Source organism: Megascapheus bottae, chromosome 2, assembly GCF_031878675.1.
Source record: "Megascapheus bottae isolate mThoBot1 chromosome 2, mThoBot2.hap1, whole genome shotgun sequence".
In the NCBI taxonomy this organism is placed as follows: Eukaryota; Metazoa; Chordata; class Mammalia; order Rodentia; family Geomyidae; genus Megascapheus; species Megascapheus bottae.
The window spans coordinates 385,681-413,043 of NC_143510.1; the positions used below are offsets into that span (position 1 = coordinate 385,681).

At 44.7% G+C, this 27,363-nt stretch overlaps 1 protein-coding gene across 3 annotated transcripts in view; it reads right to left on the reverse strand.

Annotated features, from left to right (window-relative positions):
* Positions 1–7,516: 7,516 nt before the first annotated feature.
* Positions 7,517–27,363, reverse strand: part of Far2 (fatty acyl-CoA reductase 2) — a 62,750-nt gene continuing 42,903 nt past the window's right edge. For all 3 annotated transcript variants that reach the window (XM_090319036.1, XM_090319046.1, XM_090319029.1), the window contains exons 2-12: positions 24,826–25,052; positions 22,104–22,279; positions 20,839–21,018; positions 20,488–20,665; positions 19,947–19,991; positions 18,307–18,425; positions 16,671–16,738; positions 14,924–15,095; positions 12,757–12,886; positions 9,197–9,324; positions 7,517–7,852 (exon numbers count right to left, since the gene is read on the reverse strand). In XM_090319036.1, the coding sequence (XP_090175162.1) occupies positions 7,690–7,852; positions 9,197–9,324; positions 12,757–12,886; positions 14,924–15,095; positions 16,671–16,738; positions 18,307–18,425; positions 19,947–19,991; positions 20,488–20,665; positions 20,839–21,018; positions 22,104–22,279; positions 24,826–25,014 (1,548 nt within the window). In that variant the 5' untranslated portion in view covers positions 25,015–25,052 and the 3' untranslated portion in view covers positions 7,517–7,689. The remainder of the gene's footprint in view (positions 7,853–9,196; positions 9,325–12,756; positions 12,887–14,923; positions 15,096–16,670; positions 16,739–18,306; positions 18,426–19,946; positions 19,992–20,487; positions 20,666–20,838; positions 21,019–22,103; positions 22,280–24,825; positions 25,053–27,363) is intronic.

Here is a 27,363-nt window from a genome sequence, read left to right on the forward strand (position 1 = left end):
TGGACTACTAGTCTAGACTTTGCAAAGACAAATGTCACCAGGTCACACGGTTAGTAAAGACACCCGGCCCAGGCCTTCTGTAGCCATACTCATGTTAAGCCATACGGACAAGACCACTTTTATCTAAACTTTGGTCTTAAGCAGGCAGCTACTTGTCTTTGAACTCTGGTTATTGACTTTTCTGTTGCAGTAGGATTTTAGAAGACAAAGGTGAACTCTCCTCCAGGGGCACTTTGCTAAGTGCTGTGATACAACAAGGCTATCACAGACTTTGCAATGGAGACCCTATTGTGGGAAGAAAGCAGGTTCTAAATCGATAGGGCTATAGTTTCCTAATCACACCATTATTGGGACACTCTGGGGAATAGAAATAAACAGATCCACCTGTAATGGTGACAATATCAGTTCCTAAATTCTTAGAGGGGAAAAACTAGATAGTACTTTATACATGTGGTACCTGGGGAATGGGGCACCTAACTGAAACAGCGTGAAACCTGTAGTCTGACAGGATCTGAGAGATGCTGGGTGCACTGCCCAGTGCCCATTAAATGAGGAAAAGGATTGGGAAGGACGTCTTAACTCCAGTGGGTCCTGAAGATACGGATACTGTACTTGGTGGTGTTGGTCTCATTTTCATGCCCTTGGCTTTAAATTTCCATGATAAAAAAGTGGGGCCAGAAATTTCATTTGAAATTTACTTGGAACTGCTTGGGTTCAGAAGCCATTTCTTTCAGAAAGAAACATGGGTATACTTAAACTGACAGTTACCGTGACCTTGATGAAATTCACCATTATACAGGATCATTCAAAGTCATGGAATTTTATTTGGTTATGAAAACAATGGTTGGCACATCCTGTGCAATATCTAAATGGAATAATGTGATACCACATGCACAGAAAAACTAGAAGTGGTGTTGTAGTTCCAGTGGAGAGCAATAGTCTTGAGAAAGCTCAAGGACAGTGCCCAGGCCCTGAGTTCAAGCCCCAGGACTGGCAAAAATAAATAAAATTAAAAAAAATAAGCTATGTGCTGGTGGCTCACCCCTAGAATCCTAGCTGCTCTGGGGGCTGAAAAATCTAAGGATCATGGTTCAAAGCCAGCCCAAGCAGGCTAAATCCATGAGACTTTACCTTCAATTAACTGAGAGCCAGAAGTGGAGCTTTGGCTCAAATTGTAGAGCTCTAGCCTTGAGCCGGAAGCTCAGAAAACAGCACCTGGGTACTGAGTTCAAGCCTCAAAGACCAGCACATAAAAAGAAAAGGATTAAAATGATGAAAAAGAAGAGTGATTGATCAGGTGCCATAACAGACGACTTGGAAGATATATGCCAGTATCTGCTTTGCTTTTGTAATAATGACAGGAGATGAACCATCCACCCATCTTTACAGTTCAAGCCATTTAGGGGAATGGAGAAATGAGACTAGGAAGGTGAGACAGAAAGATTCATTCTCAACAAATAACAAGACTTCATTTACAATTAGATTTAAACTGGTTTTAGCACAAGGTCTTGGGCTTAATTCCAATACTGGCAAACCGGTGGCTGTGGAGAATGACAGGTGTCACCGATTGTTGTTTTAACCTACTTTCTAATGATTATAACATTTTAAAAGACAATAAACAGTAATGATGAAAGGAATCATGATGGAAAGATTGTTACGTATGAATTTTACAGAAAATACTGAAGCTTCCCCTGGGTAAAATAACTGGCATCAATAAATACTGGTAAGGTGAATCAATTCATGTGTTTTAAAACTTTTTTTGAATCAAGGAATTCCAGAAGATTTATTCTTCTATGAATTTTTCCTTTTCCAAATATTTGTAATGAAATTAGGCAAGGAATGAATAGAGCACCTCAGAGTTTGAACCAGAGAGAATCATAATGAAAGACTGAACGTTGCTCTTCTAAAGCTACTTGTTAGAAAATGGGATGCTCTGCTGTTTATTTTTTGTGTGGGGGTGGGGTTGGGGAAGTGTGTGGATTTAGGATTACTTTCAGGATTATAGCTGTGGAGTATCTTTAAACAGATTTGAAAAGTATTTTTGATACTCATGGTTTTGAATCATTTCCATGTTTTCTAAATACAGTATTAAAATTTTATTGAAATGAATCTGTGTCACTAAAACTAATTATAAAGGACAAGTGGTTTTTCTTTTGGTAGTACTGGGGCTTGAACTCAGAGCTTTAAAAATATATATATATTTTGTAATCCTGGGACTGGAACTCAGGGCCTAGGCACTCTCAGCTTTTTACTCAAGGCTAGTGTTCTACCACTTGAGCCACAGCTGTGCTTCCAGCTTTTTTGGTTAGTGTATTAGAGAGAAGAGTCTCACAGTCTTACCCAAGCTGGCTTCAAACTGAAATCCTCATACCTCAACCTCCTGAGCTGCTAGCAGTGAGGCATGGCCCACTGGCACCTAGCAAACCCAGAGCTTTGTCCATAGTACAAGGTGCTCTACCTGTGTAGAGCCAGACTATAGTATTGCTGGGTACATCTTCTATGTAGCTGGAGCGTCAAACATGCCCGGCTATGGGTTAAAATAGGGAAATGAGGTCTTGGGATGAGGCTGGTTTTGAACCACAAATCCTCAAGTCTCAGCCTCTGCAGCTAGAATTACAGGCATGAGTCACTCCACTCAGTTATAATTTGTTTAAAGCAAAATCCTGCTTTGCCATTGATTTTCATTTCAAAACTTAAAAAAATTCCATCTTCAAATAATGTAAGAATTAATGAAAGGATTCAAATACGGAGCAGCTTTTTTTAGTACTGAAACATACAGATAATAGAATTCGTTGAAAAGTTTTTGTCCTCACCCTCTTTCTTGTTGGGTCCTGGCAGTAGGTCATGAACTACCTGTCATGCGGCTTCTCCTTCAGCCATTTCATCTTATTAGAATATTTAAAGTAACTATATGTGAATGTTCAGGCCTCTATAATGTGTGTGTTTGTAAGCAAATATGCCAATATTGGGATTAAACTTGGGGCCTGGGGCTTGAACTCAGGACCTGGTCAGCTAGCTTTTTTGCTCAAGGCTGGTGCTCTACCACTTGAGCCACAGCTCCATTTCTGACTTTTTGTTGGTTCATTAGAGAGGAGAATCTTCTGGACTTTCCTGCCTGGGTTGTCTTCAAATCTCAGCTTCCTGGGTTACAGGTGTGAGCTTCCTGTACCCAACTACTGTGGGGGCCGGGGGGGGGGGGGGAGACAGGTTGGTACATTTCAGCTTATATTTTTTTTCATATATTTTTTATTGCAATTAATGGAAGGGTTACATTGTATTCACCAGATAGAAGGCGCATTACTTCACATACATTGATACCCTTTCTCATGTCATGGTCCCCATTTCCCTCCCCCCTCCCCTCCCACCCCGCCACTCATGTTGTTTTCCTCCCTTCACTATTCAATTTCAAATAACCAATCAATTCAGCTCATACTTCATCAGCAATGCTCTCCAGAACTGGAAAAAAATAAATCTCACCAAGTCCCCAAATGAATTTTTTAACAGCATAAAATGGTATTATTTTAACTTCTTATAAGGCTTATCGCAATAAAGTGGCATTTTATATCCAGATAATTGATTTTTTTCTCTCTCCTGTGGAGTTTTAGAAAGCAAACAGAAAGGAAAGAGTATAATGGGGCTGGTGTGATAGTGAAGGGCCTCTGGGCACACAGTAGACTCTGCTTCTCTCAGTGTTCCCAGAGGACAAAGCCCCTCTTGTGCTTAGCACCGACCTGATGGAATTGTGATTAATACAGGCCCTCCGCACTAAAGGCTATTAGCATTACCCTCTGTCACTAAGTTGGTCCTTTAAATTTAGGAGTGAGTCCGGCACCAGTGTTTTCATGCCTGTAATCCTAACTACTCTGGAAGCTAAGGTCTGAGGACTGAGTTTTAAAGGCAACCTACACAGGAAAGTCCATGATTAATAAACTGTCCAAAAGCTGGAAGTGGAGCTGTGGCTCAAATGGTAGCATTGCTAGTATTGAGGGGGGGGAAAAAAAAGCACCCAGGCCCTGAGTTCACACACACACGTACTTCCATGGAGTTTGATAATTCTGTTCCTTGAATACCCAGGTGGTTGTTTCTGCTTGGGAAGGCACTTGTCATTACTGTGTACTTGTCACAGAATGAGGCAAGCAGCAGAGTAGCAGAATTGAAGATTGGAGCAGTTTCAGATCCTCCAGCCCTCTCATCTTCACCTTGCATAAGGGCAAGAAGTGTGACTTACACGTGGGAGTAGCTGTTCTAGCTTTGTTTTGTTAGTCCAGAACTAGAACTTAGTATCAGTGTTTGCTCTTGATCATTGGCTGGCACTCTAGCACCTGAGCCAGCCTTTAACCACCGGTTTTCTTTATCTTTTTTTTTTTTAATTGGTATATACAGGTATGTACAGAGAGGTTACACTTGTATAAATCAGGTAATGAGGATATTTCTTTTTGGACAATGCACCCTTTATTACTTTTCATTTTTAAATTATTAAGTGGTGGTCCAAGAGGTTACAATTTCACGTTGTGGTGTTGAGTACAGTTCATTTTGATCAATGCCATCTCCCTTTTCTGCCCAGCTGTATTTTTCTTTCTTGAACTCTAGACCTTCAGCGAGTCTAAGTCAACCTTTTTCAAAATACTTATGTGCTCCCTGTTGATGGAACACTTAAGTAGCCTTTTATTCTTATTGTGATGTCATCAGTTTTTCTTCCTTTAATGAAGCATGCCTTTACTAATGAAATCACCTTGCTTTGTGTGTTTGTGTGCACATGTGCATGTGTGCTGGTAGTAGGGCTTGGACACAAGGCTCTCCCGTGACTTTTTCTCTGAAGGTGCTTTGCCACTTGAGCAAATGGCATTTCCAGGTTTTTTGCTGGTTCATTGGAGATAAGATGTGTGTACCTGGTTTGCTTCAAACCACAACCTTAGCCAGCCTCCTGAGTAGCTAAGATTACAAGTGTAAGCATGCCCCTCTCCCCGTTTTTTCTAGAATTGATCCAAGCTTTCCTCCCATACATTTATCTACTCAGAAGCCAACTCTAGCCTAGAATCAGCATTTCAATAAAATTCTTTTCATCTCCAGCACTTATGTGACCACAGAGATGTCTGGGCCATCTGAGGTTAGCACCTTAATCATTGGCTCCTTTGCAGGAAATTCCTCTGAAGCTAGCCACAACCACAGCCACTTTTTTCTTTTCTTTTAAATTCCTTAAGAAACTATGCTAGGAAGTAGGCAGTAAGCATGGTCTGTGCTTGTATGTGGGGTATTCCTAGACACGGTCAGGATAACTTCCAGAAGAGTGTCTCAAACATTCTTATGGCTTTCAAAAGTTACTGGTGTAACTGGGCTTTTGGCTTCACTTCCCAAAGACCCTGTTGCCTGTTCACTTAGAGATCTAAACAACAGAAATGGAAGTGCTGTCAAGTTAGCACAGGAAGTGTTTTCCTGAGTTGTGCTTGCCTACGCTGGGTTTGTTTAGTACTTTCGTAGGTAGTGACTGTCTTGTACTTTTGTCTATTTGATGAGCTGTATGTATCTAGTGTTCATGTGGGTGGAGACAGATTACCAAGACACTGAACTTTTGTGTGCTTCATCCCTTAAAAAAAGTTCCAATGATTTGAACATGGGGAGGATTCAAATAATTAATTGGTCCTGAGGGCCATCTGCTGGGGATTTTCATGTTGTTAACCTTTTTTTTCCCCTCTTCCTAAGGGAGCTCTATTTGTGACAAATTTCCGATGCCACAGATAGGCCCCACACGTAAAAACAACCCTAGAAACAAATCTAGGCATTTAAAAAATGTTAATCAGATTCCTGCGATTTGATGAGATTTGAAAGTTCTTCCAAGGTCATCTCTTTTTCCCTGGTAGGGTTGTAGCATGTTCTGCTGCAGACAGGATCTTCAACCGGAAACAAAGATACAACTGCAGAAGAGAGGTGGAAACAGTGGCAGAAGAGAGGTGGAAACAGTGTTACTTTAAAGCTCACTCACTCACGGGTGTGGGTGCCTCTGCATGTGATAGTACTGGACTTGAACACAGAGACTCAAGCTCTGGCTTGTCCTTTTCATTCAAGGGTTGGTACACTACCACTTGAACCATATGTCCATTTTTGACTTTTTGCAGATTCATTGGAGATAAAGAGTTTCATGGACTTTCCTGCCTGGTCCTCAGATCTCAGCTTCCCCTGTGGATGGATGACAGGTGTGTGCCACCATGCCTGGCACATTCTTGGGTTTTTTTTTTTTTCCTACTAACCTTTTGTGCCTGTTTCTTACCTACTTGTATGGCCTCAATGCTTACGGTTTAATATTCCATGTTGCAATCCAACATACACTCAACTCAAACGTAAGTGTTATTTTAGACATTTAAGAGGATTAAAGTTTGTATTATATATAAAATATGGAAGAATAAAAAAAACTACCCTGTTGTCTAAACTTAGAGGTAATGAAATCCACTTTTCTGCCATGCATCGTTACGCAGTTAGCCTGGTATAACTGGAATGAATGAAATTCTGATAATTCTCATGGTCATAGAGAATGATTCCCCCCAACCTGCTGCAAGAAGCTGGGGTTATGCAGCTATGAATTCTAGTCTAGGACCTTCTCTCTCCCTGAGAGCCCCTCTCAGCAAGGCCTGAGCGGAATAAAGTATCAGGGCTTTGCAACAGCACTGAGAAAGAAGGAAGCTCAAGAGAAGGTCCTTGGAAAAACTGATTATTAGAAACTTTTGAGAGTTGCTAAAATTAAGCACATAATAAGCTATAGAGAACACTGAACTGCAGTTACAGTTAAGCTCTCTTAAACGTCACTGTTTACAATTCCCTATCCTTTTTTTTTTCTTAATAGGTTTAAGCAGTGGATATAATCCAGAAAAAAAAATGGTAAATAGGAATCCCATTTTTCTACTCCTGGAAAGATGAAAGGAGATGCATTTCTAGTGGGAGATGATTTCTCTTACAGCATTTGTGAAGATTTTATAGTGTTCTTATCTTGATTTTGGAGTCATTTTCCTTGGTATTCCAGAATGCTTATAAAAGCAGCTGTTTTTTTTTTTTGTTGTTGTTGCTGTGTTTTGTTTTTGGTGTGACTGAAGTTTGAACCTAGGGTCTTGTTAAGCAAATGTTCTAGGGCTTAAGCCAGCCCTCTTCCCCCTCTTTTACTTTAGCTAATTTTCGGGTAGGGTCTCCAGTTTTTACCCTGCCAGCCTGAACTGTGATCCTCTCATTTACACCTCTCTCACATAGCTGGGATCACAAACCCTGGCAGGCTGACATCCCACCCAGTGTGACCTTGAACCATCCCTGTGAGTACCTAATGTGACAGGTGTAAGCCATCAAGCCTCAACCTTTAGCTTATTTTGCTTTCCATCAAGTTTTCCTTGCTTATTGAGTTGTTCCTCGGGGGAAAAGGTAAGTGAAATGCAGAGAAATGTGGGCACTTTCATGCCCAATATACAGGAGCATACAATAGGACGCTAAGAAATAATTCAGAAACTTCCCTTTCCCCAAAATATGTGACGATAGAAACTAGAGCTTTCCTTTGCCACTGGAATAAAAAGAATACATAGTTAAGTGGGAACGAATGCATAAGCATTCCACTGCTTGGGTTCCTTCTTATTTGCTAATCTGAAGAATCACAGTTCGTTGATTTAGAGGTATCTGAGGAAAGAGGTTCCAGAGAAAAGGAAGTTGTTGATGTTCTCAGGCCTTGGGGGAGCTGGAGGCCCTGAAGTAAGAGAGGAACTTGTAACAGAAGCTCACGATGAATAGCCAGATGTTTCGAGCTATCTGAGACCGGGCGATGAGAAGGCGCCAGATGATAAGGAAGACGGCTGTGTTGAAGAGGTAGTGAATGTTTCGGAGCCTGAGGGAAAACAGACAAACTGATCATGGTATCCAGAAACCGCTGTACTGCTTCAAGCACACACATCTCCTGACGGGATCGACAAATGTTTATGCAGTAGCCTGAACCCATGGCCTTCGCGTCTCCTGTCTCATTCCCAGACCACCAGGGAATCTCTCCAACTCTTCCCAACTAGAAATTATTTTACAAGCATAACCAGGCTACTAAAGTGCTCAGCCTAGGTTTTCTATTCCTCTTTGTCACCTTGTGTGCCCACCCGTATCTCTGGGCTCCCAGAATTATTCCCTGCATGCTATAATTCTTTATCTCTCTGGACTTGTGATTGGAAGAGATTTACAGAGGTGGAGGAATTGAGCAGTGGCTAAGTGGGTCCCACCCAGATTCTGCAGCAGGACCCAGTACCCTACACCCTGCAGTCTGAGTCCCTGCTGTGACCCTGTGTGATAGAGGACATAGGAATGTGGAATGCATGTTCACATAGGGCACCTGTAGGGTCTACTCCTTTCTTTGAGCCTAAATACTTTCTATGGTACAAATAAGAAAACAGGTAAGGTGCCAGCGGCTCACACCTATACTACTAGCTGACATATATCCGTGGATTTCTCGTTTCCACTTAACCAGCAGAAAGCCAAAGGTGAAGATGCAGCTCGGTGGTAGAGTGCCAGCCTTGAGCACATAATCTATAGAAGCATGCAAGGCCTTAAGTTTGAGCCTCATTACTGGCATGCACACAACACCCACAATAAACAGAACTACAGAAATCATACCTGCCTCCTTAGGATGTAGTGAAATTTAAAGGAAACCATACATCACAGAGTGAATCCCTCAAGAGCCTGCTCAAATTTTATGTCGTATAAGGTCAGATACAAGGGGGAAGGCTCCAGAAATATTCCCTGGAATGATTAGACTTATTAGCAGTATTTTTTTTCCTTTTCCTTTGTGCCAATCCTGGTGCTTGAGCTCAGGCCCTGCCTGCCCTTTAGCTTCACTTCCTGCTTTCTGGTGGTCAATTGAAGATGAGTTGTTGATCTTCTTGCCTGGGCTGGCTTTGAACCAGGATCCTCAGATCTCAGCCTCTGGAGTAGCTAGGGTGGTGGGTGTGAACCACTACAGCCCAGGATGACGATGCTTACCCCCTTATTTTTTTTCAGTCCTGGGGCTTGAACTCAGGGCCTGAGCACTGTCCTTGGGCTTTCTCAAGGATAGAGCTCTACCACTTGATCCACAGCAGCATTTCCAGCATTTTTCTATGTATGTGGTACTGAGGACTTGAACCCGGGTCTTCGTGTATGCTAGACAAGCACTCTACCACTAGGACAAACTCCTGGCCCCGATCATGCTTACCTTTTTAAGTGTTGCCTTGCTTCTGGGATCCCATCCATATCTTCTTTCAGTAGGTACTTCTTAACTCCCAAGACATAATTTTCAGTGTATTCCAGCCAATTCAGCTGGCGCACATCAAAATTGAATACCTGTAAGGAGAGAGCATGATGCTGCCAGAATCTCCGCAGTGAGTGGTGGTTACTGACCAGGCTCCTACTAAAGGAATGGCATTCAACTTGGGACACGTGGGTTGGATTGCCTCCAAAGAGGAGATTCCGGAGCTGTTATGTTGAAGCTTACTGACAATAAAGATAAGTAGGTTAGCAGATTTTTGTGTGTGGGGGGGTCATGGGGCTTGAACTCTGGGCCTGGACACTGTCCCTGAGCTCTTCAGCTCGAGGATACTGCCCTATCCCTTGAGCCACGGGCTCACCTCCTATTTCCTAGTGATTAATTGGAGACAAGAGTCTCAGGGTCCTTAGTGCCCGGGCTTGCTTTGAGCCACAATCCTCAGATGTCAGCCTCCTGAGTAGTTAGGATTTATAGGTGCGAGTCACTGATCCTGGCTCAAGGTGGATATTCTTAGGAAAGGAACGCAAAGGTGCAATGCCTCTGTGCCTCTGACCATACAAAATAGTATTTATCTAAATGAATTCCAGGGAGTGGAAAGAAGAGGTGAGCCGCTGTGCCTGGCAGTTAGTAGAATTTATATTTAAAATGCAAGGGTTCAGTGGTGAGAGAAAAGAGACTCCTGAATGGAGGTGGAAAGCAGACACCATCATGCTTGTAATCCTAGCTATTCAGGAGGCTGAGAGGTAAGGATCTCAGTTCAAAGCCAACCCAGGCAGGAGGAAAGTACACGAGACATTTATCTCCATTAAAACCACCAAAAAGCGGGCATGATGTGGCTCAAGTGGTAGAGCACCAGCCTTGAGTGAAAAAGCTACAGGAAAATGATCAGGGCCTGAGTTCAAATCCCAGTATTGTGACAGTGTTTCCTAAACCTTACCAAGCTGAGAGTTTGTCTAGGGAAACCTGACTCTTCCCTTCTGTCACTTTTCTCTCTCGTTGGCCTTTTTGCTGTTCAAAGCCTATAGTCAGAATCTTCCTCCTCTAATTTGAAGAGAGATGCTTGAGGAGACTGATTAAACTTCTACAGAAAGGATTTTCCATCTTACCAGCAAAATCAGCTGAGTGCAAGGAAATGATGTTAACACAGAAGGCATTTAATAATAAATATTTGCTGAGTACTTGAGAGAGTCATAGGCTTTCAAGTTAACTAGAGCATGAGCTTTTTTGCTCAGGAACAGCAGTCTACTACTTGAGACACACACACATCCATTTTTAGCATTTTTTTGTGGTTAAGTTTCATGGACTTGCTTTCCCTTGCTGGCACTGCACTGTAATTCTCAAATCTCAGCCTCCTGAGTAACTAGGATTACAAGAGGGAGCCAACAGTGCCTAGCTCAAATTAACTTTCTAATAGTAGTATTTATATTGAGTGAAGAGGTAACGTTGTCCAAAAGAGGAATTTACTTACTATGTGAATTGTGAAATGGTAACCTCTATAGACACCTCAGTAATAGTAAGAAATTCTATTTTTTAAAATATTTGTTTTGAGGAATGCTAGAGATGAACCAAGAGCATTGTGTCCGCTAAGCTACATTTTCTCCCTTAGTTACCTTCCCAGCCCTTAATATGAATTCGTACTCATTTTTAATTAAAAAATATTTTGTGCTAGTATTGGGGTTTGAAAGAAGTCTCTCATTGTCCCTTAGTCTGTTTTTGTTGTTGTTGTTGTTGTTGCTCAGGGCTGACACTATACTACTTGAGCCATGCCTGTACTTCCAGCTTGTTGGTTGTTAATCTGAGATAAGGATCTCATTGGCTTTTCTGCCTGAATTGGTTTTGAACCCTGATCCCCAGATCTCAGCCTCCTGAATAGCCAGAATTACAGGTAGCTCCTGGTTGGCAGTGGGGTTTTGAATCCAGGGCCTTATTGTATAGTCTGAGCCATTCTTCTGTCCCCACTTCACCTCTACTTCTGATTTATTTTTATTTCTTTTCAGATGGAAAGTTATATTTGAACTGTCTGCCAAAGCTAGCTCCAGCTGTGATTGTCCTTTTGGGGCTTTCCCAAGTAGATAGATTAGTAAATGTGAACAGTAGTCTGCTCCTTCATATTAGCGTGGGGTTTTTTTGTTGTTGTTTTGTTTTTGTCGGTCCTGGGACTTGAACTCTGGGCCTGGGCATTGTCCCGAAGCTCTTCAGCTCCTTGAGCCATAGCACCACTTCTGGTTTTCTGGTGGTTAGTTGGAGCTAAGAGTCTCATGGACTTTAGTGCCCAGGCTGGCTTAGAAACCATGATCCTCAGATCTCAGCCTCTTGAGTAGCTAGGCTTACAGGCGTGAGCCACCTCCCCAGGCTTCTTCATATCACTTTCTAAAGCTCAGAGTGTCTTTCTTGTGTTATATAGCAATTTCTTCTAATATTTGCTCCTTAAAAGAGATGTATATGAAGGTGACCTCTTTAAATGGTTTTCTTTGCTCAGAGCTTGTCTTTGATGGAGGAGATTATACCAAATAAAGGAGACACTGTTAAATTCTAAAAGCCAATCACCACTAACTATAAGTTTATCCACTTTAAAACAGATGCACTACTTTCTGAGAATGTCTTGTTTATTTTATAACTTGCGCCTGTTGCTTATGACTGGCCGTTTCCTTTTATCTTGAGAATATTAAGCTTCTAACAAATATAATTCAATTTGATACCTTAAAGAATGAGTAGTTCTCTAGAGCTATTTATTTTGCCTCTTTTATGCGAAAGTAAATGTTAAATATTAGTCACCAAGAAACAATCATACCAAAGGAGGAAATTATTAAATATTAGTGGACCTGTCTAATATTTGGGGCACTCAATACACATTAATTGGTGGGCCATGCCAGTAATTCAGAAGGTGGAGTAACTGAGGATCAGCAAAAAGCTAGAAGTGGAGGTGTGGCTCAAGTGGTAGACTACTAGTCGAGCAAAAAAGCTAGAGTGAAGCACTGAGTTCAAGTCCCAGTAGCAGGATTTAAAAAAAAAAAAAAAGATGGGTTAACCGGAACTGAGGGCTTCCTCAAAAGATAAATAGTGAGGGTTTACAAATTGAACTGCAGCATATGAAATATGAGTGGAGAATGGTAAAAAAAAATTTATGTCCAAAATGTAGGTCTCTTTCCTATATAGAACTTGTTTCCTGTGATTGTAGATAAACATGGCCTGATTTTCTTAGCTGACAAATAAATAACTGTACAAACAAAACTTTCTTCCCTCCCTCCCTCCATTCCTCCCTCCCTCCTTCTTCCTTCCTGTACTGGGACTTGAACTCAGAGCCTTCACATTTCTGTTATGTCCTGGGGCTCTACCACTTGAGCCACAACTCTGCCTCTTGCCTTCTGGTAGTTAACTGAAGATAAGAATCTCGTGGAATGTTTTGAACCTTGATCTTCAGATTTTAGCCTCTGGTGTAGCTAGAATAACACCTTCTTCAGCTTTCCAGGTGAAATAATTGCAAAATCCAAGTCGAGAGCTTCCCTTACCTTCTGGTCTTCAGGACTTAGCTCTGACATCAGCATTTCCGTGTTGTTTGTGCTCCACTCCCAGCTTCGGTTGATGAAATACTCCAGCATGGAGATGGTTCTCAACAGGCGATTCATGAGCTTCGTCATCCTGACCGAGCAGAGAGGAGGAAATGGCAGGCAGTGTTCAGGGGTGCAAATTTACCCCTCATCTCTTTCCCCCAGCTCCTTAGAACTTCCATCAGACACTTTAATACCACCAGACACCTCTTCTTTTCTATTATCTTTCACAACTAGCAGATCTGTCTGTCTGTCTGTCTGTCTTTTTGTGCTAGTACTGAGATTTGAACTGAGGGCCTCCCACTTTCCCTTAGAGATTAGTGCTCTACTATGTGAGCCACGCCTCCACTGTGGGCTTTTTGGTGGTTAACTGGAGAGAAGAATATCTCAGACTTTCTGCTAGCGATGGCTTAGAACCTCGATCCTCAGATTTCAGACTCTTGAGTACAGTGGATTACAGGTGTGAGCTATGCTTTTATTTTTGCCAGTCCTGGGACTTGAACTCAGGGCCTGAGCACTGTCCTTTGGGCTTTGTCAAGGCTAGAGTTCTACCACTTGAGCCACAGCACCCCTCCTAGCTTTTTCTATGTATGTGTTACCGAGGAATCGAATCCGGGTCTTAGTTCAAACCCCAGACCCCCCCCCCACACACACACACAGATTAATGTCTCCTTAATCCAGAAATCACACAAAGCACACCCTACATATAGTGACACACTGTACAGTCATGAACTGGTAGTTGTCATCTCATTCTTGATAGAAAAAAGGGCTATACTTGGTGGAATGTCTCAAAGCACAACTACACTGATCAACGCCCATACATTTATGTAAAGGCCTTGTTGCCGACACACAAGGACACTGAGAACAAAAAAGCCTGGCAAGGCAGTCACAGCAGAGGCCCCTCCCAGAGCGGTTCTGCATCCTCACTACATAGGACTTAGGATTTTACCTTTTCCTTCCATAAAAAACAAAATCATTGGTAAAAATTCCTATCAAGAAAACAGAAAAACTACTTTTTCAGTGCAACTCACTCCTTCCTTCCTTCCTTCCTTCCATCCTTCCTTCCTTCCTTCCTTCCATCACTAGATGGCAGCAGAGTGGCCTGGGCATCAGTGGGCTTCTTTCTCTAAGTGGAGTAGTAAGTGGAGCTCCTCATGCTACCATGGATACTCAGCGTTCTCCCTCCTGTCACTGGGGCATCCTGACATTCCTCAGACTTGTTCCTTCGCTTTTCTTCCTTAAGATCACTATGCAGTATTCGTAGCTCTGTGCGCGAACTGTTAGGACTGCTGTAACGTTTAAGATGGCACCCTATTCAGAAAATCCCTGCGACAGTTTCATTTGCTCTTCAACTAAATGACTACTTTCTGAAAACTTCAAGCAGATTTCCTTTTTTGTCTTCCCTTTCTTTCTCTCCCCTCCCTCCTCTCCTTCCCTCTCTCTCCTCTTCTTTCTCCCTCCCTCCCTCCTTTCTTTCCTGTGTTGTTTTTTTTTTTTTTCATGCCATCCAGAGGCTTGAGCTCAGGGCCTGGGCGCTGTCCCTGAGCTTGTTTTGCTCAAGGCTAGTGCTCTACCACCTGAGCTACAGCTCCACTTGCTGCTTTTTTTGGTAGTTTAGTGGAGATAAGAGTCTCACAGACTTTTCCCCCCTGAGCTGGCCTCCAACTATGATCCTCAGATCTCAGCCTCCTGAGTAGCTAGAATGACAGGCATGAATCATCTGTGCCCGGCTGAAGGAAGTAATTATTAAGACATTTGCTTGAAGCTAGGTGCTGGTGGCTCATGCCTATAACCTAGCTACTTGGGAAGCTGAGATCTGAGGACCAAACCCAACACAAGTACACATCTCAAATTAACCACTAAAAAGTGGAGCTGTGGCTCAAAGTGGTAGAGCACTCGCCTTGAACAAAGGAGTTCAGGGACAGTGCCTAGGCCCAGAGTCCTAGTATTGGCTGCCAAGTGTGTCACACACACACACACACACACACACACACACACACACACACACACACACACACTTTGTAGAGGACTTAGGGAAATGGTGCCATCCTTGCCTCCTTCCATCGTGGGCTGCAGGGAGGTCTAATACCTCTGGATGTCCCCTTACCCCATGTACCCGACTTCTCACCTGGGTTTCCTGCCGGTGAGTCGCAGATAGAAGTCATACATGATGGCTGGTGCCCAGTGGCTGACCGCATTCCAGTACTGCACTGTGAAGGTGCTGGTGGTAAAGTCAGCGTACGGTCTTCTGAAAGCTTTCTCAAACGGGACTTTTTCAAAGGTTGACAAAACTTGGAATCCTAGGAGCAGGAATGGGAAATAGCAGGGGTGCAAAGTCCTAACGCTGAGCTCCGTCTTCTGTTAGCACTAGGCATTAGCAATGTGTCAAAACAACTGAGGATTTGCTCTGTAGACGCTCTGGTGGCTCACACCTGTAATCCTAACTATTTAGCAGACTGAGATGTGAGAATTGTCATTGAAAGTCATCCTGGTCAGGGAAGTCCTAAAGACTTCTATCTTCAATTAATTACCAGGAAAAAAAAAAGCCCAAAGTGATAAAGTGCCTGCTTTTAGCTCTGGGACATGCCCTGAGTTCAAGTCCCAGGACTGATGCAAAAAAAAAAAAAAAAGGTGCAATTTGCAATTTCCACTACACACTGGCTACTTTCAAGCTTATATTTGCTTCAAACATGCAAGACAGGTGAGCTTCATGACTCAAGAACCAAGAAAGATTATCATCTGATTTCCTAAGCCGTTGATCCATTTACATTCTTTGTACTGCGCCATGAGGAAAGAGCAGTCACACCCCAAAAAAGGGAAGAATCTGTCACTAATATAGTTGGAAATGCATAACTTTTACTAAGTTTTCTTATTTTTTAAAATATTGAGGACAGTGTACCCTTGATCTTTTATATTATACTATAATCCCTGATTTCTTTCTTTCATATACCACAGAGCATTCTAGTGAATTTTAACAATTTACAAGTTAAAATTACTTTTTCCTCTCTTTTCTTTTCCTTTCATCTTTTTTGTTTCTCTTTTGCTCTTTCCTCATTCTCCTCTCTTTTCTTTCTTTCTTCCTTCCTTCCTTTCTCTCTTTTTGCTGGTCATCGGGCTCGAACTCAGGCTCTGGGTGCTGTCCTAAGCTTTTATGCTCAAGGCTAGTGCTTTACCACTTGAGTCACAGCTCCACAAATGACTTTAAAAAAAAGGTTTATGGAGGGCCGGGAGTTTGGCTTAGTGGTTAAAGTGCTTGCCTAGCATGCATGAAGACCAGGGTTCGATTCCTTGGTACCACATACATAGAAAAAAGCCGGAAGTGGTGCTGAGGCTCAAGTGGTAGAGCTCTAGCCTTGAGAAAGTCCAAGGACAGTGCTCAGGCCCTGAGCTCAAGCCCAAGACTGGCAAAAAAAAAAAAAAAGGTTTATGGAGATAAGAGTCTCACCGATTTTCCTGTCTTCTGGCCTTGAACCACTATCCTCAGATCTCAGCCTCCTGAGCAGCTAGGATTACAGGGGTGAGCTGTCAGCACTAGCTCTTTTGTGTGTGGCTTGAACTCAGGGCCTGGGCACTGTCCTTTAGCTATTCTACTGAATGCTGGTGGACTACCACTTCAACTATGCTGCCACTTGTGGCTTTTTGCTGGTTAATTGGAGATGAGTTTCACTGACTTTCCTTTGCAAGCCACCTTCAAACCATGATCACTATATGTCAGCCTTCTAAATACAGCTAGGATAATAGGCATCCAGCCTGTTTCCTCTCTTCCTATTCTTTGTTTTTGATTTTCCCCATTAGCTTTTAATTTCCATAAGTCACTCTAATCCTCTCCCCCCAAGTACTAGTAACTCTGAAGTTCCATTGCCAAAGACACTTACCCATCTTGACCCATTGACATGGATTGAGATTCCCGGATGTACAGTGGTAGATTAATGTTGTTTTAGGTCTGGAGGATGACATAATAGTTAGAATATTTAAACAAAATGAAAAAGTAGTGAAAGAAAGAAAACAACATTAAGACAGTATGACTCAGCTGGGCACCAGAGGCTCCCATCTGTAATCTTGGCTACTTAGGAGGTTAAGATCCGAGGACTGTGGTTCAAAGCCAGCCTCGGCAGGAAAGTCCGTGAGACTCTTATCTCCAGTCAACCATCAAAAAAGCCAGAAGTGGAACTGTGGCTCGAGTGCCTATGCATGTGTGTACACACACACACACACACACACACACACACACGCGCGTGCGCGAGTGAATACAGCAATCTGTGAAACACTTCCACTTTCATATCCTTTTGGGGTTAAAATGAAAAACAGAAAAAGACAAGCAAAAATGTACGTGTGTGCGTGTGCGTGTGCGTTCACATAAGCCCACAACCAGGTGAGACATATTGTAGAACACATGTATTTTAAGTCACATAACAACATTTTAATTCTGGATATCATTTACAAATATAGAAGTCACTATTTTGTGCTGGTACTGGGACTTGAACTCAGGGCCTCCAGCTCTCACTTTTTTTCCCCAACCACTTGACATCCTGGTTCCTAAGCCACTTATATTTGGCTTTCTATTTTCCTGCATGTGGTGATTTATACTTGGCATCTACCAGGAACAACAAATACAAAATATTATCCATTATTTTACTTATTAGTTTACTAAATACAAAATATGCTGTTATTTAATCAACTTTTTTCTCTTTTGACTTATAAAAGGAGTGTGTATTGTAGGTAACCGATTGGAAAGAAAAGTTTTTTGGTTATCAAGAATATTTACATAATCAGGGACCAGGAGCATGGTCTGGTGGTAGCGTGCTTGCCTAGAATGCACACAAAGTTTCATTCCCCAGAACCACATACACAGAAAAAGCCATAAGTGATGGTGTGGCTCAGGGGAGCAGGGTACTAGCTTTGAGCAGAGAGTGTCTAAGAACAGTGCCCAGGCCCTGAGTTAAAGCTCCAGGACTGGCAAAAAAAAAAAAAATCAGGTGCCAGTGGCTCACACCTGTAAGCCTAACTACTCAGGAGGCTGAGATCTGAGCATCGTAGTTCAAAGCCAGGAAAGTCCATGAGACTCATCTCCAATTAACCACCACACTGAGATCTCAGCATCAAGGCTTAAGATCAGCCTGGACAGAAAGTTTCATGAAACTCTTATCTCCAATTAACAACCACAAAAACCAGGAGTAGAGCTACGTATGGCTCAAGTAGCTGAGCAAACCAAAAGCTCAGGGACAGCACCTGGGTCTTGAGTTCAAGTCCCAAGACCAGCACGGCCGTGCACGCGCGCACACACACACTCACACACACACACACAAATAATAAATAAAAATATTATTGTTTAATGATTCCTGTTATATTACTTAATGGTCAAACAATCCCAAGTAATATTTATACAACCCAATACAAAGATGATAGTATACTGGCAAGTACATAAAATGTTGAACAAACCCATGGTCACTTTGGCAGTGAAACACTTATATTTTGCAAATGAGGAGGTCTCTTGCCCCTTGCCATTCTCACCTGTGAACTGCAGTGTACCACCCAGCCGCTAGGGTGAGGTTCACCACAGTATCCACGGGAATCACATCCGCCACAGCCTTGGGGTTTGCACGAATGGACCGCAGAAACCCCTTCCCAGCCTTCACAGGATGAAGCCCAGAACACATTAGACCGCAATAGTAAATACGAATATAAAACCATACTATTATGTTGGGTGATAGTTGTTCTTAATGCACTATGTTATTTCTCTTCTTTTCTTGCCCTTTGGTTAATCTCATAGTTACTGTATCTGACTTTGTTACCTGGTTTATTGTATATGCGTTTATTTGAAATAGGGAAGGGAAGGGGAGGGAAAGATGACGGGGGGGGGGGGAGGGGAGGTGTGGGAAGGGAAATGGGGAAAAAAAACATGAGAAGGGGTCTCAACATGTCAGAAGTAAGGAACCTACTACCTGGTGAATGTACACATTACCCTGATATTGAAAAATAAAAAAAACATACTATTAAATTTACCACAGTTTTTTGTAATATGAAGCCATAATATTAAATATTAAACCTAGCTAGGGCTAAATTTAAATTCTACAGTTAGCACCAGTACTAGCAGGAAAACAGCAACTTGGATTTATGGCTTCCTAAATTCTTGTATGATGTCTGACCTCTCTGTCAAGTTCATAGCGAGAGCCAACATTGCCATGAACATTAGCACCTTCTAGATTTCTTTAGGAAATAAAGTGTCTCACATGTGGGCAAAATCAATGTACTTAGTTCAGGAACCAACACCAGAGCTGCAAAATGAATTTATAAGATTTTTGTCAGACGTGAGTCTTGAACTCATGGCCTGGGCTCTGTCCCTGAATGATTTTCTGCTCAAGGCTAGCGAGCCCTAACCACTCTGAGCCACCGCGCCACTGGTTTCCTGGTGCTTAATTGGAGATAAGAGTCTCGTGGGCTGTCCTTCCCGCCCTGGCTGGCTTAGAACCATGATCCTCAGATCTCAGCCTTCTAAGTAGCTAGGATTACGGGTGTGAACCACAGGGCCTGGCCTCATGAGCTACTTTAAGGATTAGGGCTTCCTGCCAGGTGCTGTGGCTCCTGCCCGTAACCCCAGCTACTCAGGAGGCTGAGGTCTGAGGATGCCAGTGAAGGCAGCTCAGGCAGGAAAGTCATGAGACTTCTCTCCAGTTAACCAGCAAGAACCTGGGAGTGGAGGTGTGGCGCCAGCACGGAGTGCAAAAGCTAAGGGACAGTGCCTAGACCTTCGGGTCAAGCCTACAAAAACAAACAGGCAACAACAAAAAACCTCAGAACAAAATAAAAAATTCAAACCCAAACTAGCAAGATCTAACTCCCATCCTGCCATAGGGAAAGGAAAAATTCTTGGTATTCAAAACACATTGAAGGCTGTAACACATTGCCATGGTTACCTTTTTCTGTGTCTGAACAGATAATGAAGCTCTCCTAGATATCTAGGGTGACACCGCCTGTAGTCTACATCTATATCGTTCTCAATAGTAAAACTTAGATGCTTTGCTCTAATCGTTGCTACAGTGACATTGATGGCGGTTTTTGTTTTTGCTTCATTAAATTTTAAGAGAAGGAGAAATGCTGTCATTCCTTCTGCACTACATCGCAGACAGTGATTTTCTCCTCATCATACATACAGCAATGATTAATCCACTGGGTCCGTTTATGTTATCAACCCAACCCTGCAAAAAAAAAAAAAACACGAAAAGGAAATTTCTACCGGTTACACATTTCAGAAAAAAAGCATTAACTATAATAGCTATATATCAAATATTTGATATAGATCTATATATGCTCTATATCAAATAAATGCACATAGTATATGTTAATAAACATATACACATATTTAGTGTGCACATAGTACATAAAATATGTAATAGCATACATTATAATTATGGTATATGGTATAAAGTATAGGTGGTATAAATGTGTGGCATAAATCATATCTCGATGTACATATGTCATTAGTTATGTTACACACATAAAGTGTACTGATAGAATAGGATGGGGTCGGCGGGGGGGAGGGGGAGGAGGGGGAGGGCGGGGGGAGGGAGGAGGGGGAGGGCAGGCGGAGGGAGGAGGGGGAGGGCAGGGCAGGAGGGGAGGGCGGAGGGAGGGGGAGGAGGAGGGCGGGGGGGGGAGGAGGAGGAGGGCGGGGGCAGGAGGGGGGCGGCTCACGGGGAAGGGCTCCTGCCAGGTGGCGCCCACGATGGACGGCCGGATGATGGCCACGTTCAGGTTCCGGGCCTCCTGCTGGATGACGATCTCCCCCAGGGCCTTGGTGTAGGTGTAGGTGTTGGGCCGGTCCCCGATGAGCTTGGGGGTGATCTCCTCGATGATGGTGTCGTCTAGCCACCTGGGGGGAGGGGACAGCGCTGCCCAAGGGGCCGGGGGAGGGGGCGGGGAGGGCCCTCCCCGCGCCGCCCCGCCCTCCCCGGGCCGCCCCGCCCCCCGCCCCGCCCTCCCCGGGCCGCCCCGCCCCCAGCCCCGCCCCCCCACCCGCCCCCCCCACCCGCCCCGCCCTCTTACTCCATGGAGGCGATGATCTTCTTGGGCTCCACGGGGCACGGGTAGATGACCTCGTCGATGTGCTCCAGGTTGCAGTTGGAGAAGGCGGTGGAGATGTGGATGAAGGCCTCGAGCTTGGGCATCTGGGCGGCCATGTGCATCAGCTGCTGCGTGGCGGTGACGTTCAGCTGCACGGCGTGTCTGCGGGGGAGGGGGAGAGGCCGCCCTGCTCAGCCCCATGACCGCCCATGACCTCCCCAGACCCGGGGGGGGGGGGGGGGAGAGGGGGAGAGGCCGCCCTGCTCAGCCCCATGACCGCCCATGACCTCCCCCAGACCCGGGGGGAGGGGGAGAGGCCGCCCTGCTCAGCCCCATGACCGCCCATGACCTCCCCAGACCCGGGGGGGGGGGGGGGGGAGAGGGGGAGAGGCCGCCCTGCTCAGCCCCATGACCGCCCATGACCTCCCCCAGACCCGGGGGGAGGGGGAGAGGCCGCCCCGCTCAGCCCCATGACCTCCCCAGACCCGGGGGGAGGGGGGGAGAGGCCGCCCCGCTCAGCCCCGTGACCGCCCATGACCGCCCATGACCTCCCCCAGACGGGGGGGGGGGGGGGGGGGGGGGAGGGGCCGCCCTGGGGGGAGGGTGGCTCACGCCTGTAATCCTAGCTACTCAGGAGGCTGAGATCTGGGGATATCAGTTCAAAGTCAGTCCAGGCACAAAAGTCTGTGAGACTCTTATCTCCAGTTCACCACCAGAAAACCAGAGTGGCACCGTGGCTCAATGAGGTAGAGTGGTAGCCCTGAGCTGAGTTCAAGCCCCAGGACACACACACACAAAGGCAGGATGTGTGCTGTCAGCGATATTCAGTGATTGTGTTTGGTGGTGAGATTAAGGAAACATTTTGCTCATCTGTAATTTTCTTTTCATGTAAGGTATGTACGTGTGTGTGTGTGTGTGCACATGCACATGCGCATGCATATGTTTTGTTACTAGGACTCAAACTCAGGGCCTGGGTGGTGTCCTTTAGCTTTTCTCCTCTACCACCTGAGCCACAGCTCCACCTCTGGCTTTTTGATGGTCCTCTGTGGTTCACTGGAAATCAGAGTGGCATGGACTTTCCTGCCAGGCCCGGCTTTGAACCAGGACCCTCAAATCTCAGCCTCCAGAGCAGGTAGAATGACAGGCTGGCCCAGCGGCCCTGTAGCTGTGATTTTTACAGCAATGCTGAAGCACGCCCCAGGCAGGAAGGTGTGGGGGGCGGGTAGGGCGGGGAGGCCTGGCCACACCTGAGGCTGTCATCAAAGCGCACGGTGGCTGCACAGTGGAAGACGATGTTGGTGCAGGACAGCAGCTCCTGCAGGTCCTCCTTGCTGAGGCCGAAGTCATTTTGGTTGAGATCAGCAGAGATGGGCACAATCTTCTCGTGGACGTCGGGACAGGCTTCCTTCACTTTCTCAAAGAGCTGGAACGGCAACAGAAACCCATGTGCACAGAGCCACAGCCTGGGCTACCATCGAGGTCCTGTGTGCCACTGGCTCTGGACCCCAGGTGATTCCTAGGGAAGGTGGTTTCTGTCGTGGGGACTGAAATCCTTCCTGCTCCTTCTACTTAACCGGAATGGTTAGTTCTAGTAACCAACAGGCTGCATATTTTTTTGTGTGTGCACCAGACTCACTAACCAGTCCTCAGGCTTGAACTCGGGGCCTGAGCCTTTTTGCTCACTGCCAGTGCTCTATCCCTTCAATCACAGCTCCATTCACAGCTTTTTTCCCCCCCAGTGGTTAAGTGGCCATGAAAATGTCATGAACTTTCCTGCCCCAGCTGGCTTTGAGCTGTGATTCTCAGTCCTCCGAGTTCCTAGAATTACAGGTATGAGCCCCTGGTGTCTGGCTAGGTTGAGTACATTGACCTAGCCTGAAGGACAATATTTACTCACATCTGGCCTTGATCCATCCCAAGGCTGGAACGCTGAGACTCACAGCTCAGTCTGCTTGCTTAGGGCTGGTACTCTACCACTTGAATCATACCACTAGACTGGCTTTTTGCTGGTTATTTCGAGATGCAGACTTGCCTGACCTGTGCTGGCTTTCAGAGATCTTTCAGATCTCAGCCTCCCTGAGTAGCTCGGATTTACAAGTATGAGCCACTGCCCCAACCCACCTCTAGTTTCATGTTTACAAATAGGGATCACTCCTACTGAAACAATTTTGCTTCAATACAAAATTATCAGCCTTTCCCAGCAACTTGTTACCTGGCTCGGATGTACAAGATGTTTTAGCAGCACAAACAGAATTTTTAAAAAGTCAAGTAAGCTTTAAGGAAGCAGAACGCCTATGGATTTTCATTCTTGCCTAAGGTAATGAATGTCTAGTGTAAGACCTGATTTTTAACCTCTGAACATAACACTTGAGCCAGGAACTGGTGGCTCACACCTGTAATCCTAGCTACTGAGGAGGCTGAAATTTGAGGTTTGGGGTTTGAAGCCAGCCCAGGCAGAAAAGTCCATGAGACACTTATCTTCAATTAACTAGCAAAAAAGCCCTAAGAGGTGCTATGGCTCAAGTGGCAAAGCAGTGGCCTTGAGAGAAAAAGCTACATGTGCGTGAACCCCACCATCTCACAAGAACCTGTCATTAATTCAAACCTCTTCCCTTCCATATGATACATCTCTTTACATGGTATAAAGTACTAAGAAATAGCTACAGATATGAAAAAAATCCAGTTTTCTGGTTGTGTATGACTAATGGATTTAAAAATGAACAAAAAACAAGAGAGCAAAAAAGGAAGGAAGGGAGGGCAAGAAAGAGAACGTGCTATACTTAACAAATAATTGTTGAATGAACAAGTTCAGCACATGACATTTTCTCTCTTTTTAGATAATCTCATACCCAACACACTGCTCTTCTTTCTTGTAATTCTTTCCGGATCTTCTCACTTGTGTTTCTTATTTGTGAAGTTTGCCACTGTCCGTGAAGCATGGGCTTTCCTTCTTCCATAGCCTCTGAGTCAACCAACAACTGACCCTAAGGCCTGGTATAGTAGCATATGCCTGTAGTCTCAGGAAAATAAAATGCATTGATAGGAAGACCACCGTCCAGATCTCGACCTGGAGGGCGAGGGGAGTTTTAAGACCTGAACTGAAAAATGCTTCAGGCAAAAAAGGGATGGAGTATGGCTGAATTTAGAGCACCTGCCTAGAGAGTATAATGTCCAGCTTAAACTCCATTCACCAAATGACCTAATCAACCCACCAACAAACAAAGCAAACCCAACTTTAAATATGAACACACCCATTGGTTCCCAGGCTTCAGAATGAAATCTAAAGCTGCACATTCCTCAATACTCACCACCTCTGGACAGCTCCTGGGGGGAAAAAAGTAAAGAAAGAACCTTCTAGAAGGTTCCAGAAACTTGGAGCCATTAGCCCCAATTCCAAAAAAGGATTGGGAAAAAAAAGAGGTTTCCTCTCGCTGGAGGCTATGCAGAGAAGCACCACCTGACTGCTTGAGAAGGCCCCCTTAGTCCGTGACAAGTAAATTTCCTAAGAAACACAGCTCGAGGTTATGGAAAAGTTTTCCTGCTTGTTGGGTGCCATCCTGCCTTTCTGATGGACAGGCGTATTTGTTCCATCTTGTTTATTTCTTCATTTTGTGTGTGTCTCTCCTGGGGCTTGAACTTGGGGCCTACATGCTGTCCCTGAGCTCTGTTGCTCAAGGCTACCACTCTACTACCCGGGGCCACAGCACCACTGTGAGCATTTTGTGGTTAACTGGAGATGAGCATCTTGTGGACTTTCCTGTCAGACTGGCTTCGAGCCTCAATCCTCAGATCTCCACCTCCCAAGGAGCTGGGATGACAGGCGTGAGTACCGGGCCCTCAGTCCTCCACGTCCTCTGTATTACCCTAGACCCTGCGTCCCTTGACGTGTGGGATCCCACAGGGATTGGTTCTGGTCCCTGAGTAGCTGTGGCTCCCGGCAAGCCCTGTGGGCTGGGGTGGGGGACTAACCTTGCTGTTGAGGATTTGTAAGGTTCTCTGCTGGAGGCTCTGGCCAGCCTTGGGTCTCACGAGGATGTAAATGACTCTCAGATCTGGGCTGGTTCGCAGCAGCTTCTCCATAAGCACCTTACCCAGGAAGCCAGTGGCTCCGGTGATGAGGATGGACTTGTTGCTGTAGAATGCTGCGATCAAGGACATCCTGTCTCCTTAGTGCTGACAGACCCTGGAAGACGTTCCTGAAAGCAGAGAAGCAACAAAGCTTAGGCTACGTGCCAATTGCCAAGGGCTAGAAACTTCCGGAAGACAGGAACGCAGGAGAGAAAGGTCAGGCAGCCAGGCTGAGCTCAAGGCTCCAGCTCATACAGTTCAATTGCAGAACAGCTTTCCAGGTTTTTCTTTATATTATTATTATTATTATTATTATTGCCAGTCCTGGAGCTTGAACTCAGGACCTGGGCATCGTCTTTGGGCATTCTCAATGCTAGCACTCTACCACTTAAGCCACAGCACCATTTCTGGCCTTTTCTGTGTATGTGGTATCGAGGAATCGAACCCAGGTCTTCGTGTACACTAGGCAAGCACTCTACCACTAGGCCAAACTCACGGCCCCTCTTTACATTTTTGTTGTTGGTGGCGGTGGTGGTTGTGGGGCTTGAACTCTGGGCCTGGACGCTGTCCCTGAGCTCTTCAGCTCAAGGCTAGCACTCTACCACTTGAGCCCCAGTGTCACTTCTGTTTTTCTGGTGGTTAATTGGAGATAAGAGTCTCACAGACTTTTGTACCCAAGCTGGCTTTGAAACGCGATCCTCAGATGTTAGCCTGCCAAGTAGTTAGGATTACAAGTGTGAGACGCAGGCATCCAACTCTTTTTAAGTAGTTGTCCTAAGGGGTTTCAACTCAATCTGTTAGTGGATGAGTACAATGCAATTGATAAACACCACTCCTCCCATCCTTCTCCCCATCTCTCCCGCCCAGCCATCCGTCCAGTCACCTGGTTCCATGTTCACATGGGCACACTGAATAACTGTGCACACCCACCTTTCTTTCTGTTCATCTGCCCACATACACCTCAACCTCACTCCCACAAGTTCTACCCTCCTGGTATTCATTTTAGACTGTAAGTTAGCTCCTCAAAGGAGTTACTGGAATCCTCCCCATGTAGAGCATATATTATTAATTTGTGTATACATGCATATGACACTCCATAGGTTTCCATATATGCTTATAATTTAGATCTAACTTCCACTTAGGAGAGAAATCATGCATCTCCTGTCTTTCTGAGCTTGACCTACTTAAAGTCTTTTCCCAGATCTATCCATTTCCCTGCAAGTGACAAAATATTGTTCTTCTTCCTCACCGATGCACAAACTTCCAACTTGGTGTGCGCGTGTGCGTCTATCTTCATCTATCTGCCCATCAATGGAGTTATCAATTGATCTGAGATATTTCTACAACTGCACTATTGTGAACAGTGCGACAGTGAGCGTGAGTGTGCAAGTGTCTTTACTATATTCTGACTTGTAAATGTTTTTTGATAAATGTCCAAGAATGGCATGGCTGGAACCTAAACATAGTTCTATGCTTAATTCAGTTTAGCAATCTGCAGATTGCCTTCCATAGTGGTTGCACTAGCTCACATGCCCACCAGCAGTGCAATAGGCTCCTTTGTCCCTGCACCAGCATTTGCTGTTATTTGAATTCTTGACGCTGGCTATTCTTCCTAGGGTGAAACGATGATCAAAAACTATGACATAATCAGGACTTCATTGCAGATTTACCTAGAGGTAATATTAGTGCAAATAACACAGGTCTTCTCCAGCCATTTCCAAGTGTCTGTGACAGGCCCCTTCTGCAGCTGCATTTACCACTCCTGTTGCTGTGCCATTTGCAAAAACCAAACCAACAAAGATACTGGAGGCTGATGAAGGGTGGCCCAGAGCACAGCCTTCAGGGCTCAGCAGCAGCAGCCACTCAGATTTACGTATGGGCAGCACAGGACCCTTGTCGGGGAAGCGGATGGAGTCTATGGCTGCCACAAGAAGCACCACCGGCTGGAAAGAGAATCTCCAGGTTTTGTCTCTCCAGTAAGCGGGGATAGCTGAGGACTGGGGATTGCGGGCAGGAATGCATGGCTTGAACCCATTTCTCTCCACCAGCAGGGAGCGCCTGCCCGCCTGCCTGCCTGAACGGTTGGTTAGTCTTAGTAACCCTGAAGATGCAGCCCAGGGGATTTAAAAGAGAAAACAATAACAAAAAAAAGTAGAAGAAAAGAGAAAACAGCCTGCCTGTTTAACTCTGGTCAATGCTAGTAACTCTTCAAGAATGATTTCTTAATCATTTCTATATCTGGATCGATCTATCTATATGATCAATGAATATATATATACATATATATAATTTATCTTTTAGTTTTTTGTTGGTCATGGGGCTTGAATTCAGGGCTGAGTGCTGTCCTGAGCTTTTCCTCTCAAGGTTGGTATACTTCCACTTGAGCCACATCTCCACTTTCAGCTTTTCTTTGGTCAATTGGAGTCTTACAGATAACTT